This window comes from Schistocerca cancellata, chromosome 5, assembly GCF_023864275.1.
Source record: "Schistocerca cancellata isolate TAMUIC-IGC-003103 chromosome 5, iqSchCanc2.1, whole genome shotgun sequence".
Classification (NCBI taxonomy): Eukaryota; Metazoa; Arthropoda; class Insecta; order Orthoptera; family Acrididae; genus Schistocerca; species Schistocerca cancellata.
The window spans coordinates 152,370,076-152,385,893 of record NC_064630.1 but is presented as its reverse complement, the minus strand read 5'-3'; the positions used below and the strand labels follow the sequence as shown (position 1 = coordinate 152,385,893).

Below are 15,818 nucleotides of genomic sequence, written 5' to 3'. Positions count from 1 at the left end.
GGAGCGGAAAGACTTACCTTAGGGGGAAAAAAGGACGGGTATACACTCGCGTACACACACATATCCATCCACACATATGTGTCATTCCCAGCAACAAACTGTCCATTCGCATGAATGGACACAGGCAGACAGTGTTTGTTGGCAATGAGGATCACCCTGTGGCTAAACATGCCTTGGTGCACGGCCAGCACATCTTGGCACAGTGCTACACCGTCCGGGTTATCTGGATACTTCCCACTAGCACCAACCTGTCTGAACTCCGGAGATGGGAACTTGCCCTTCAGCATATCTTCTCTTCTCGCTATCCGCCAGGCCTCAATCTCCGCTAATTTCTAATTTCAATCTGCCGCCGCTCATACCTCACCTGTCTTTCAACATCATCTTTGCCTCTGTACTTCCGTCCCGACTGACATCTCTGCCCAAACTCTTTGCCTTTACAAATGTCTGCTTGTGTCTGTGTATATGCGGATGGATATGTGTGTGTGTGCGAGTGTATACCTGTCCTTTTTTCCCCCTAAGGTAAGTCTTTCCGCTCCCGGGATTGGAATGACTCCTTACCCTCTCCCTTAAAACCCATATCCTTTTGTCTTCCCTTCTCCCTTCTCCTTCCCTCTTTCCTGACGAGGCAACAGTTTGTTGCGAAAGCTTGATTTTTGTGTGTATGTTTGTGTGTCTATCGACCTGCCAGCGCTTTTGTTTGGTAAGTCTCATCATGTTTCTTTTTAATTATATTTTTCCCACGTGGAATGTTTCCCTCTATTTTATATATATATATATATATATATATATATATATATATATATATATATATATATATATATATAACATTCCACGTAGGAAAAATATATCTAAAAACAAAGATGATGAGACTTACCAAACAAAAGCACCGGCAGGTCGATAGACACACAAACATACACACAAAATTCAAGCTTTCGCAACAAACGGTTGCTTCGTCAGGAAAGAGGGAAGGAGAGGGAAAGACGAAAGGATGTGGGTTTTAAGGGAGAGGGTAAGGAGTCATTCCAATCCCGGGAGCGGAAAGACTTACCTTAGGGGGAAAAAAGGACAGGTATACACTCGCACACACACACATATCCATCCGCATATACACAGACACAAGCAGACACTTGTAAAGGCAAAGAGTTTGGGCCAAACTCTTTGCCTTTACAAAGTGTGTGAAGAGAATCTGAAGGTTTATTACAGCATCTTGTAAAAAGGCAGAAGTTTTGGAGATTTTTGCTAATAAGTATCGCCGTGTCCTACCAAACATTTAATAGAGTATCATTTGAAGTAAATCAGTCAAGTACTTTTTGAGAATTTTGTACTAGTTTTAAATACCAACTTCTCTTCATATAACATTACACATGTATATTTATACAGCATATATATTTAAAAACTATGTAGCCTATGTCTGTCCAAAGGTTTATTAGAGTATTCTGAAAAATTTGAAGTAACCGGGTAAAGAACTTTTGGAGATTTCTGTTAATAATATTGCCCCTTTATATGGTAAATACACTGATCAGCCAGAACATTATGACCACTGACCTACTATCAATATAAACCTGTCCAGGCGACAGCAGCATCACCTGGCGAGAAATGACTGCTGGTCAGATACACACACGGTGCACACAGTATCATCAGCATGCTGTCTGTATGTAGAATGGGGAAGGCACACAATCTATCAGAGTTAGACCAAGGTCATATTGTGATGGTAAGGAGGGTCAGATGAGCATTTTGGAAACTGCGTGACATGTCAGGTGTTTGAGGAGTGCTGTGGTGAGTGTCTTCAACACGTGGTGAAACAAAGGTGAAACCACGTCCAGGCATCGTGGGGTTGAGCGGCCACTCCTCATTACAGATGTCGGACGCTGTAGGCTGGGCAGACTAGTAAAACAGGACAGGCAGCAAACTATGGCGGAACTAACATCAGACTTAAATGCTGGGCAGAGTACTACTGTGTCTGAACACGCAGCACACAAACATTACTTAATGATGGGACTCCACAGCCAATGACCAATGCACGTGCCAATGTTAACATCATGACATCAGCAACTACAACTGAAATGGACATGTGAGCATTGGCACTGGATGTTGACATACTGGCAGAGCTTTGCATGGTCTGATGAATCCCAATACCTCCTTCATCATGCTCATGGGAGAGCATGAATCCCTTGTCTTCCAGGGGATCAGCTCCTGCACACCTGTACTACGGGACGGAGACAAGCTGGCAGCAGCTCTATTATGCTCCAGGGAACATTCACGTGGGCATCCGTGGGTCCAGTGGAGCTCATGCTAGGCACCATGATGGCCACGGAGTATCATACACTGAATGCAGACCATGTACACCCATTTATGACAATTATGTTTCCTGATGACAGTGGCATTTTTCTACAAGATAATGCACCATTTCGAGAGGCCAGGAGTGTGATGGAGTGGTTTGAGGAACACAGTGGTGAGTTCCAATTGATGTGCCAGGCCCCCAACTTGACAGATCTGAACCCAATCAAACACATCTGGGATTTGATTGAACATTGTGTCAGAGTTCATCCCCCCCCCCCCCCCCCCACCCCACCCTCCAAGGATTTTACGGAAATTAGTTGACTTGTGTGTGCAGATATGGTGCCAACTCTCTCCAGGGACATACTGACTATTAGGTATTTTTAAAAATGTAGCCTATGATTGTCCGAATATTTATTAAGTATTGTGTAAAAATGTGAAGTTAATCAGTCAAGAATTTTTCGAGATTTTTGGAAACAATTGTAAACAACAACTTGTCTTTATATTGTAGTACAGATTGTGCATTTTTCCTGATTTCGAGATAAGTACTACGATGCTCTTCTACTACTCAGAAGAAAATTTTCCTTTGTGCCATATTAGATTAAAAACATTTAGTATATTCTTGTTACTGCTACAAATAAGATGGTGTAGCATTTCACCTTGTACTTTTTCAGGCACAGGGAGAAAATTCCAACACAGTAAAAGTGCTTGTTAAAAAGACACATTATAAGTTTCTAGGTGTTGGGACGAGAAGGATGAATTGCCAGGCATTGGCAATTTGTAAAGGTAGGACAGGTATATCTAGTTGCAGACGTTTCTGCACAGTGTACTTCTAGATATTCCACAATATTCTGTGGGTCAGAATGTCTCCATTGGCAGCAATGCCAGATTTCAGTTGACACATGATTACCACAAACTGTGTTGAAGTTACGCACATACTTCAGTGGGTACAGTGTTTATCCTCACAAAATAGACATACTGCTCCCAATGCTCCTTTGTTCATTAAAAATTTTGCTTTTTCTGGAGTTATTCTAATATACTTAAGTTGTTCAATGACAGGTGGCATTTATGGTATTTAAGCGCTCTTCCATGTTCTCTACTGGGCTCTGTTATTCCTTCATACCACCATGGAATCAGTTTCCTCTCAGGGATTGCTATATCTGCACAGTACATGATACTAGTAGTAACATCTCACAAATTATTTCCTCCTGGTTGATGTTAAGCTGCACTTGGGATGATAGGCTTGCCAGCTGGCTGGTCTCAGACAGGAGCCTGGTACAAATTTGTTATTTCTCCAGTCTGGTAATTGCATGGGAAAGGCTTGTGTTGCGCATTGTGGGATCTACTGCTGAGTAAGTAATAAGGGCAGCATTGAAGCTCCTGTGCTTAGCAAGTAGAGTTCAAATTAAGACAGTATTATTTCTAATACTTGCCCACTGTTGTTAGTGGTGCTGCCTTACAAGCAATAGTGAGGACTGAATCCCACCAATAACATAAAAGGTGCGGGTAATTGTTCCACAAGGCTTGATACTATCTCTTTGTAAAATATTTGTCCGTAAGGGGAAGTGAGACGTAAATATTACACACTGTTACCCTGGTAGTGAACTGGACACAGATGGCTACTACCACCTTCTAGTGTGGGTTTACATGGCACTTAACCTCAACTACCACATTACAAAACACACAGTGGGGTAAATGGTCATCAGTCGATGGAGCTCTGCAAGGTGCCAATAATGACAATTACAGTTCCAAAGAAGTAATGTAGAAAAAATCTAAGGCAAAAGACAGCAGAGATGTAAGCTGGAATGTATTATTATTTTTGGTTGCTCCTGCCTCTCAAGTGGGATTGGACACACACACACACACACACACACACACACACACACACACACACACACACACACTCAGTACTCTCTCTCTCTCTCTCTCCCCACAAAAAAAAAGGCTGCATAACGGAAAAATAAACTGCAACACCAAGAAGGAGTTGCGTGACACAAACGAAAGTTGGCAGGCATGTTTCTACATCTGAATGATGATTTCTATTAGAATTCCGCACAGTCACATGAGAATGGCATTAGCAAGGTCACAATGAGGACGCAAATCAGGTTTGCTTTAAATACATGCTGTAACAGCTGCGAGTGTTAGTTACCTCCAAGACTGGACATGGTGAGTTGATCTCAGTCGAGAATACCCTTAAGGCAACAACACACCATTATCACATCTCACTGAGTTTGAACATGGTCGTGTAATAGGGCTACAAGGAGTTGGATGCAGAAAGACTTGGCAGTAAAGTAGCCACTGTACAAGACTGATGGCAGCAGTGTTCACGAGAATGTATGGTCACAAAAGACCGGGTTCTGGACAGCCACATGGCACTGCCAGGAGGAAAGACCATCGTCTTTGGCATATGGCTCTGGAGTGCCATAGTGCATCTGTAGCAGCAATTTGAGATGCAGTTAGCACCACAGTGACACAACAAACTGTTACAAATACGTTACTTCAAGGACAGCTTTGAGCCAGACACCCTCTAGAGAACATTTCATTGACCCCAAATGACAACCATTTGTGACTTTAGTGGTGTCAATCAAGATTTCAACATCATGATTTATGATGGTCCCCTGGAGTTCGCCCTGATTTCTTAGTGTAGCTTCAGTTATGATGAAAAAAGCCACCAAGATTTCGGACTTTTTCTGCCCCCCTTTGCTCCAATTTCTCTGAAACTAAGTGTTTAATCAAAAAACTGAATGTTACAAAAATTTTGGACCATTAAATTTTGCATGGATTGAGTTACAAAACTTTGCTATTTCATTAAATACTCCTATATAAAAGCTTAGTTACAAAACTGTAATTTTCATATTTTTGGAACAAGATTCATTTCATCACTATAAAACATACGGCATCTGAGAATTGACCACTTTGACACAACATTTTATAGGAGAGAAGTTTAGAGCAATGAACTGTTTTTTTTTGAAAAAAGAAGTGACAAAAAACCTAGCTTGTAAGTAAATATCACCATTATTCAATTATATGTTTACCACACACTTAAAAGACCATTGTCAATTTTTTACTTTCAGTTGAATAGGTTCTTCCAATGTTCAATCTTGTTCGTTTAATTATCAGTTCACTCATTCTCTGCATTACGTTTTTCCACTATTGTTCGAAACATATCCTTTAGCTGTTCTTGCTGGAGAACATACTGTTGATACCTGCTCCTTGTTACAAAGCCTTTGGCTGTTCAATATGAATTGAAAATTAAAAGTCTGAAGATTGTACGAAGGAACACAGAAACTGGCTGTATAAATAAGTTAAATACAAAAGTGGCTGCCGGAGGCATTTTAATTTTCAATTCATTTCATTGTTTAGTTACATTCATCAGTGAAAGCCAGTGCAATGTGCAAGTCTTTTATGCATGGCGAAAGTGTTGTGGATGGAGTAGATGTCATCATAGTGAAGCAGAAAGTGTTTATAGAGAAGGGGCAGGGGAGAGCAGGGGCGATAAGAGCAGATGGTAAACAAGTTGGTTTGGTGAACTGTACTGCTGCTGTTACTGAGGCACAGAATCCCAAGTTGGAAGGGGTTTATGGAAGCAGTACACTTGCATGGAGATTACTCGACCTCACACACTGTGTCTGCCGTTTGTGTATTCATGTCCCTCATCATGATACAGTACCTTCTGCACTTTTGGCTGCAACACAAAAATTTAAGTCACTTAAGATTAGAAGCTGCTTTATCACATTTGACGATCCACTTTATGTAAGGGCTCGAGATACTGTTGCTTCCTACAAACCTAACAGTGAGACGGGATCTATCATTGTTCGCCTTGAAGGTTCTCACTTAAAGAACTTTGCAGGGTCACGTTTCGGCACACCTGAATTTGGAATACATTATTTTGTAGATCACTCTAATGTAGGAAGAGCAATCAGCACTAAAAATTATCTTCAATGACTGAGGCACTAACAGTCTAGATGTATCCAGAATGAGATTTTCACTCTGCAGCAGAGTGTGCGCTGATATGAAACTTCCTGACAGATTAAGACTGTGTGCCAGACCGATACTCGAACTCGGGACCTTTGTCTTTCACGGGCAAGTGCTCTACCAACTGAGCTACCCAAGCACGACTCACGCCCCGTCCCCACAGCTTTACTTCTACAGGTACCTCGTCTCCTACCTTCCAAACTTTACAGAAGCTCTCCTGCGAAACCTTGCAGAGCTGGCACTCCTGAAAGAAAGGATATTGCGGAGACATGGCTTAGCCACAGCCTGGGGGGATGTTTCCAGAATGAGATTTTCACTCTGCAGCGGAGTGTGCGCTGATATGAAACTTCCTGACAGATTAAAACTGTGTGCTGGACCGAGACTCGAACTCGGGACCTTTGCCTTTTGCGGGCAAGTGCTCTACCAACTGAGCTACCCAAGCACGACTCACGCCCCGTCCTCACAGCTATACTTCAGCCAGTACCTCGTCTCCTACCATCCAAACTTTACAGAAGCTCTCCTGCGCAGTCTCCTACCATCCAAACTTTACAGAAGCTCTCCTGCGCAGTTTTGCAGGAGAGCTTCTGTAAAGTTTGGATGGTAGGAGACAAGGTACTGGCAGAAGTAAAGCTGTGAGGACGGGGCGTGAGTCGTGCTTGGGTAGCTCAGTTGGTAGAGCACTTGCCCGCGAAAGGCAAAGGTCCCGAGTTTGAGTCTCGGTCTGGCACACAGTTTTAATCTGTCAGGAAGTTTCAGTCTAGATGTAGATGTGTCGTCATTTACACCAGTGCGTGAAAGATTTCCCAAAAATTTGAAGAAGTTGCTAATGTTGAAGGTACAGCATGACTGTGGACTCAGTACTTCAAAATTGTAGCCACTGTTAAGAAATTTGTGGGAGCTGAGAGGAGTGCAGACTGGCAATTGCATACGCAATATATTAAGGATATGCCTCCCTATTTTTATGCCATATCACTTATACTCAAAAGAGATCAATGAACTGAAAACCAAATTTACTCTACAAGAATATGAGCCTTTTGTTCCTAGGGATGGTTTACAATCCATGTCAGAAATTTTTTGGCAGGAACTTGGTCTGACATTACAAATGAAAAAACCTTAATGCAATTGATACCAATGACCAAGTTGGGCAATTCTGTGGTGTTTCATTTGCAGCTACTGAACAACATGTGGTGCTAGAAAAGCAAGAATACAAAGAGATGAAGGAGACATCGAAAAATTGTATGACTACTACACCCCCCACCCCCCCCCACATGGTCCTTTTCCTATTTATGAGCATGTTATGTCCATCAGCACTGGGACAGTAGTGATGAAAAGATCAACTGCCACAAATCTGATGAACTTCACAATTTATGCATTTCAACGATTACTAGCAGCAGCTTTGACTGTTTGAAATTTCCAAGAAGTTGAGTCCTACCTCTAAAGTGTACATCATATAAAATCACACTGCACAACGAGGTCATTCCTATCAACCCCGAAATGATTTTTCAGAGAATTGCTTTCCACATAAAGTCCAAAGAAGAGCTTCAGCACTATTAGCACTCTATCTATATTTGACATGATAATTATGCAGAAAACACAAGAAGCTATGTTTTACAAGTTTTTTGATGTCTTTCAAGGCCCAGCTGACTTCATAATAGCAGAATTCATTGTAGATGGAGAATTTCTGTCGCACAGAGTGTCATGGGAGCCAAAAGAACTAATTTCTTCCTTAATTACAAAATATGCACATTATATTAAGTGTTTGTACAGTAGAAAGGTCACGACTGTCTTTGATGGATACCCTGATGTGTTACGTGACAAGAGCACGGAATCAGCTGAGCAGCTGCATAGACTCACCACAAGAACTACACCAACTGTCACATTTAATGAAACATCATCATTAATGATAGAAAAAGTTTTGTTTCTGTTGAAAAACAAAATAAAAAGATATATCTTTACTGACTGTCCAATTTGAGAGTGAGCACTTCAATATTACACAAGTTGCTGAGGATGCTGATACTGTAATTGTAGCTACTGCTGCTGATACTGCTCAGCACTCTGGCTGTGAATCTCCTGTGATTCTGACTGTTTCAGACCCATTGTTCCCCCAACAATTTTTTTTATTGAAATCAGGCGCAGCCCGCCACAGCAACATAGTCGACAGCCTCCTAAATTTCAAGCTGTCTAAAGTATCAAAAGACAAAATTCTGTTCCTACATGCCTTCAATGGCTGTGACATGACTTCATTATTTTTTGACAAAGGGAAACTGAAACACCTCAAAGCATTGGAGATAAAAAACAATTTACCAAAAGTAAAAAATTAAGAAAAAGATTGTACATGGCTTAACATTAATCTTGTACTCTAATTGAAGACATGAGGGTCAATCCAAAAGAAATGCACACAATTTTTTTAATCCATCTTTTATACTACATTTTTGAAAGTTTTACAGTGTGTAGATACATCCTTTAGGAACAATATTTTCATTTCTCCACATAATTTCCATCCCTCTCAACTGCCTTACTCCATCTTGGAACCAGCACCTGTATAAAATTCTGGGCCAACCTGTTGGAGCCACTGTTTGGCAGCGGGCACAAGGGAGTCATCATCTTCAAACCTTGTTCCACAAAGAGAGTCTTTCAGTTTCGTAACGAGATGATAGTCACATGGAGCCAGGTCAGGACTTAAGGCGGGTGTTTCAGTGTTGTCCATCCGAGTTTTTTGATCGCTTCCATGGGTTTTTGGCTGACATGCGGCCATGCATCAACATCCTAAGAACCCACCTGGCACAAACCTTTTTTAACGCCAACACTTCCAGTATTCTGCAAACACTTCCTTCCCCTATCCCCACGTAGCTTGACAATTCGTTTACTGTGATGCATCTGTCAGCAGTCACCAATTCGTTAACTCTCTGCACATTGTCTGGAGTGTGTGCAGTACGAGTCCTGCTGCTGCGAGGACAATCCTCAATATTGCTGTGCTCGCTTTCATCACATAACCTGCTTGCCCACCTACTAACTGTACTGCGATCGACAGCAGCATCTCCATACACCTTTTTCAACCTATTGTGGATGTTTCCCACTGTCTCGTTTTCACAGCACAGGAATTCTATGACAGCAGATTGCTTCTGACGAACGTCAAGTGTAGCAGCCATCTTGAAGACATGCTGTGACAGCGCCACTCAAGGGAACAGGTTGAACTAAGTTTGAAAACAAGTGGAAAGTATGTATCTACACACTGTAAAACTTTCAAACACGCAAAATGAAAACCGTATTTTTACAAAAATAGTGTGCATTTCTTTTGGAGTGACCCTCATATTTCATTTAATTGTATTACTTTAACACTACTTTACATACCTGTAATCATATGTAATTCAATTTATTGTTAATTGAATTAAGTTTCTTTATTCCCAATAAAACAATAGTATACCTAATAAAATTTGATAGATAAAAAAATCTACTCACCAAGCGGTGGCAAAAGAAAAGCATTTAAAAGCTTTGTGCAAGTTTTTGGAGCCAGTGGCTCCTTCTTCTGGCAGAAGGGTTGAAAGGGGAGGAAAGGGATAAAGAAAAAAGACTGACGAGGCTTATGAAATGGGGAGAGCGACAGAGAAGTCACCCAGAATACTTGGTTAGGGGAGATTTACTGGACGGGGTGAGAAGGAAAGACTGATAATTGGGGGAAGATAGGGTAACAAGCAAAACAGAGATTACTGACCAGACATCATGCACGAGTTAATAATAGTAGTGCATTATAAGTGGTAGACATGTGAAGTGAGGATTGGTAAATAGTAACAGGTCAGAAAACAGAAGATACAGAAACTACAGGGAATGAATACAAGAATAGTTACTGAAAGGAAAGGTTGAAATCGATGAAATTAAAATAAATTAAGGATAACTGGGTGGTGAGAACCAAGGACATGTTGTAAAGTCAGATCCCACCAGCATAGCTCTGACATACTGGTGTCAGGAGGGAGGACACAGATGGCACGTGTGGTAAAACAGGCAACGAAGTCACAACTACCATACATAAATTGGCACGACCGAGGTTGTAAACTGGGAATGCACAATGTCCTACTGCACAGCATGCTCTACAACATGATAGAGGTGACCTCGGTGCCTGTTTTACCACATGTGCCATCTGGATTCTCCCCCAACACTAATTTCTTGGAGCTTTCATTGTGGGAACTGACATTACAACATGTCCTTGGTTCTTGCCATCCAGCTACCCATAATTTAAGTTAATTTCTTCAGTCTCAACCCTTCCTTTCAGTAACTATTCCTTAATTCACTCCCTTTTAGTTTTCTATCTTCTATTTTTTGACCTGTCCATTATTTTCCATGTTCCACTTCACATGCCTACCACTTTGCTTTCTGCTCTTATTAACTCATGCATGATGTTTGGTCAGTAATCTCTGTGTTACTTAGTACCCTATCTTCCACCTTTAAACTCCCAGGTTTTCAAACCTTGTACAGTGCAGTACTCAATAATCACTCGTTCCTTCTCATCCTGTCCGGTAAATCTCTCCTCACCAGGGGTTCTGGGTGATTTCTCCATAGTTCTTCCCATTTCCCAAGCCTTGCCAGTCCTTTTGCTTCATCCCTACCCCTTCCTTTCCCTAAAACCTTTCTGCCAAAAAAAGGAGACACTTGTTCTGAAAGCTTGCACATTTCTTTAACTTGTACATGTGTTTTCTCCTGCCCCACTTGGTGAATAAATATTTTATCTACCCACTTCTATTTTCAATGAAAACAATCGATTATTGACAAAATTGTTTAATTAGATAAACAATCTACCCACAAAGCAGCAGCAGAACACACACATAAAAGATGGTTGTAATTGGCAAGCTTTCGGAGCCAGTGGCTCCTTCTTCAAGCAGAAACCTAACACATTTCTTCTCATTAATACCCTTGTAAACAAATGTTTTGTCCTTTTCATATTATTTTTCTAATTCATAGTTTTCAAAACCTGTAGGATAGGGATTATGTAACAGTAACAAGAAAAGGCAAATACTGGAAGAATTCACAGAGTGAAAAGCAGAAAAAAAGTGATTTACAGAACTGGTGCAGTGCCCAGCTATGTATTTCCTTCTCATCAACTGAACAATGGCGATATTTATCTACCAATTATGTTTTTTGTCACTTTTTGAAAACAAAATTCGACGATCTACAATTTTTCTCCTGTAAGATTTTGTTTCCAACTGACCAATTCTCAGGTGATGCTCATTTTATAGCGATGAAACAAGTGTTTTTTGAAAAGTATGAAGTATTACTGATGTAGCTTTTCTATAGTAAAGTTTAATCAAATAGCAAAGTTACAGTACTCAGTCAATGCAGAATTTAATGGTCTACATTCCTGATAGCCTTGGCTTTTTCAATTAAATGCTTAGTTTCAAAGGAATTTGAAGGATGGTGGGGGATACCCACACAAGAAAAGTTCAAAATTTTGGTGTTTTCCTTCTCATCAAGGGTGAATTCCAATAGGGGCAAACTCAGGTTATTCATATCAGAAACCTACATTAATGATTAAAAAGGGGACTGATGACCATAGATGTTTAAGTCCCATAGTGCTCAGAGCCATTTGAATGATTAAAACAGTTTACAGGATTCCACAAATTTTTGGAAGACAGAATTCTTATTTTCTTGGCCTGTGGTGGATTTTTTAATTTTGTTTCAGAAAATAAATGAGATCCAAACAATAAAAACTTTGTGTAAACCGGATGTCAGTCACGCAAAATGTGATGTAAGCATTTGGAATGAAGTTATCTCACAGAATTGTGGTCCTTAGGAAAAATTTGTGAAGACTGCTGATCAACTTAAGTAGCATGCAGAAGAAGAAGAAGAAGAAGAAGAAGAAGAAGAAGGAAACCATGGCAGAACTGATCGCAATACCAAAAAAAAGGAACTGTATAAATGATAATCTTGAAAGTGTACTTCAGGAATATTTCAATGGGTTTACTTTAGATTTTATTGTTATCAATTAAAAACCTGCGGTGCTAAAAAGGAATCAGGATGATATATCAAGAACTAACAAAACTATCTGGCCTCTCTCTGCATTTTTATTCCCCCAGACATATAGATTTGTATCCCAGTATTCTTCACGGTTGGATATCTTCTGTAAATTGTAAACCTGATTATCTAAAAGAGGTTTCCAACTATCTAAAACAGAATACCAGAGAAAAACAATATTTTACAGAATTAACAAAGGAAAACAGAATGAAAGTTCTATTAAAAACATTACACACTGGGAACTGTCAAAACAAAATCAGGTGAAAGGAAATTTAAAATCGTATGAAATCTTACCAATAAAAAGAGGGGGAAAATGTTACTTACTTTTCTGGCCACTCCTATATATTTATAAATGTAGATTCAGAAACCTCCCCACCACTGACACATGTGACCCACCTTATGAATCAAACTTAGGAGGCAGAAACCAATCCATGCAGCAGCGATGCATCCCCCCACCCCCAATTCCCTTTGCCACCCATTCTCTTCAGGGTAGGCCGAAGCACCACGCCACAAATTGGCACAAACAGCTAGCCTGTGTGAATACCCATGGCACTTGTCCCAGAACCAGAATATTACGGAACACAAATACCGCAGAATCATTAGCGGGAATCCCAGCACCTCTCTCCCCACTTCCTCAGCAGGCCAGGGACATGCCTGGGGCAGGTCTTAACATAAGACGGTGATTCCAATTCCCCACTTAGCCACAGTATACAAGATACCAGATTTAGCAAGTAATAACATTTCCTCACTGCTCCATTGAAGACACAAGCAGAGGATACAATGTGCGCGCTCTCTGGTAGAGTTCTGCACTTAAATATGTGGTCATGAACACTTACTTGCCCGTTTATCTCTTGAAGTCTTCAGACAGCACCATTAGAGAGTGTTTCACTATTGTTGTCATATGGTTTTCTCTTTTCAGTATTCAATCTGGACTGATCTTATACACTTACAACAACCTTGCTGTGGTTTGGATTCTATTTCAGTCCAGCCATTCACTATATGAATTTAATTCATCACCAGCCACTTGGGACTGTCATATGTTTCATCAGCCACTATGTGCTGAACAATATTGAACTTCTACTGCACAGGAATATCAACAATGTAGGAAAAGACAGATTGGTACATACCATAAAGAAGACACATTAAGTTGCAGACAGGCAGTATTAAAAGATATTTACACAGAGTTTTCAACCACAGCCTTCACCAGCAAAAGAGAAACAGGAAACATTCTAGCCCGAGCTGCTAGAGTTGGTAGTCGTGTGTGTGAGGTGTGCTTGCTTGTGCGTATAATGGTGAAGGTTATCTGTTTCACTTTTGCTGATGAAGGCTGTGGCCAAAAGCTTTGTGTATGTGTCTTTTAACTGTGCCTGTCTGCAACTTAATGTGCCTTCTTTACGGTAAGTGATAATCTATCTTTTCTTAACTTGTTAAACTTCTACTATCTAAGCCAAGCAGGGTAGTAAAGTGGTGACAAGTTCTTTCTGCTTTAGATTACATTTCAGTGACACAATCCAATGAAATTCTTGAGAGCCTAAGCATCAAGTTTTTGTCTCTGTTTTGGATTACATTCAGCAACACAATCCAATGCAATTCTTGACAGCCTATGCATAAAGTTTTTGTCTGAAGAGACCTGCATTAATTAAAACTAATAGAGGAAAGACAGAATCAGGGTTCTACTAAAAGCATCAAACATTGAGAACTGCAAAACAGAAGTAGTTGAAAAGGAATTTAAAATCTGACAAAAGCTTACAAAAGAAGGAAAAATTTCTTACTTTTCTGACCAATCCAGTATAGTAGTAAAAGCAGACTCAGAATCAAATTTGTGACCTTCTGAACCAATTTTTAGATATGGAATGAGCTTCAAATAACGTGAGAAGCATTCTATTATGAATTCATCTGACAGCAGACAACTGTCAAATGCAGAACTATGTTCCATGCGTGTTTCTATTAGTTTCTGAAAATAAAATAATAAAAACACATTCAGTATCATAGAATTCTTCAACAGATTAAATCTGAAAATAAAACCATTTTAACTACGTATCTCACCTTTACTCTTTCTAAATAGTTCCAGATCTCCACAATGAGGTTATAATGTTTTGCCAAAATTTTAGCATTGTTTGGAGGGTAACAAAATATTGCATTTAATACACGAAAGCCCAGAAGTGGATTTGGTTCACGGGCATCCTTAATTTTTACTTTTCTTCGTTCTGCTTTCTGAAAGGTAAAAGGAACACTTATCAGTTATGTACAACTTTTGACAAATGCTCAATTTAACAATACAAAAATCAATTACATCAATAAAGAATCAATGCACAAAAGTTTATGTGCAACAAACTATACTTTTGTTTTTTTTCCCCTTCCTTTAAACTCCAAAATTAAAATTCTATCTGAAATTGTAGCATACTAGTTCCCCTGATCTAATAGTCACTGTTGGCAGCCAGACACTGAGTGGATACAACAGAGCTCTAACAATGATGGTGGTTTCCAAAGACAAGAAGTTTAGATGAATTTTCATGTTTAGTACACCAGGTGGACAACTATTAATACGGTCATTATCAGCCATTTGACATTCACTGCTGGATACAGAATTTTCCATTCATTGTGTTATTCACTTACGCAGATCCACATCGCTCCAGCACAATTTATAAAGAATTTACTCACCTACCATTAAACTGTCATCTTGGTCTTTTCTTATCCTTTGGAGTCGATACAAGAACTTCCTTGGACCACCTCCCATCTATTTGCTGAACTTCTTGGCCCATCTTCCATCCATTTGCCTACGGCCCTGTCCCACCCACCCACCTGCACTTCTCTCTAATTACAGCTGTAATTAAATCTCCTACAAAGTCCTATTCCCTGTTCCCCCCCTCCTAGTATCTGCTATCATGATCTCTCCGCCACTTTCCTAGGAACCCTCTTTTTATGAATAGTCTTCGATTAGAAGTGCATGTCTCACTGTCATTAATCCAAACCTGGCAATACACAGTGACTGCAGACTTTATATTTCATATGCATTAGAGGTTTTAGTTTTGGAAATCTTATTTAGATTACTAAAGATTGGAAAAGTAAGAAGGAAAGCTGCACCTTGGCTAACTTAAGAACTAAAACAACTCATGAACCTCAGAGATGCTGCATACCTGGCATACAAACTCAGCCCACACAAAAAAAATCATGCTACTCACAAGTAGAAGCAGAACAGAGTCATCCAAGACGTGAGAAATGCAAAACTCTGACAACAGAAATAGACTATCTGTCTTATGGAAAAACGTGCATGGTCTTGGCATAAGCAACATAAAAGCTGCAACTGATCCCATGGTTCCAGCCAAAGAAATGAACCAATACATCACATCACCTACAAAGACAACTGAACCACAAGTGAAACAGAGACTCATTGATTAGTTCATAGGGGGTAAATGACTGTAGCCACAATAAATTCTATCTAAAGCATGTTACTCGCAATACTGTCAAAAAAGCCATCAGATCAGCATCTACCAGACACAATGGCATCACAGTCCAAATGATAAAGGTTATTGGTCCACTACTGCCCATTATAAGAGATATCT

At 40.0% G+C, this 15,818-nt stretch overlaps 1 protein-coding gene and 1 non-coding gene across 13 annotated transcripts in view; both read right to left on the bottom strand.

Annotated features, from left to right (window-relative positions):
• Nucleotides 1-15,818, bottom strand: part of LOC126187508 (condensin-2 complex subunit G2-like) — a 275,551-nt gene that overhangs the window by 86,012 nt on the left and 173,721 nt on the right. For all 12 annotated transcript variants that reach the window (XM_049928641.1, XM_049928640.1, XM_049928639.1 and 9 more), the window contains exons 15-16: nt 14,302-14,469; nt 14,028-14,209 (exon numbers count right to left, since the gene is read on the bottom strand). In XM_049928641.1, coding sequence (XP_049784598.1) covers nt 14,028-14,209; nt 14,302-14,469 — 350 coding nt within the window. The remainder of the gene's footprint in view (nt 1-14,027; nt 14,210-14,301; nt 14,470-15,818) is intronic.
• On the bottom strand, nt 6,621-6,695 carry Trnal-caa (transfer RNA leucine (anticodon CAA)). The gene has a single exon. It is a non-coding gene; the product is annotated as a tRNA-Leu (tRNA).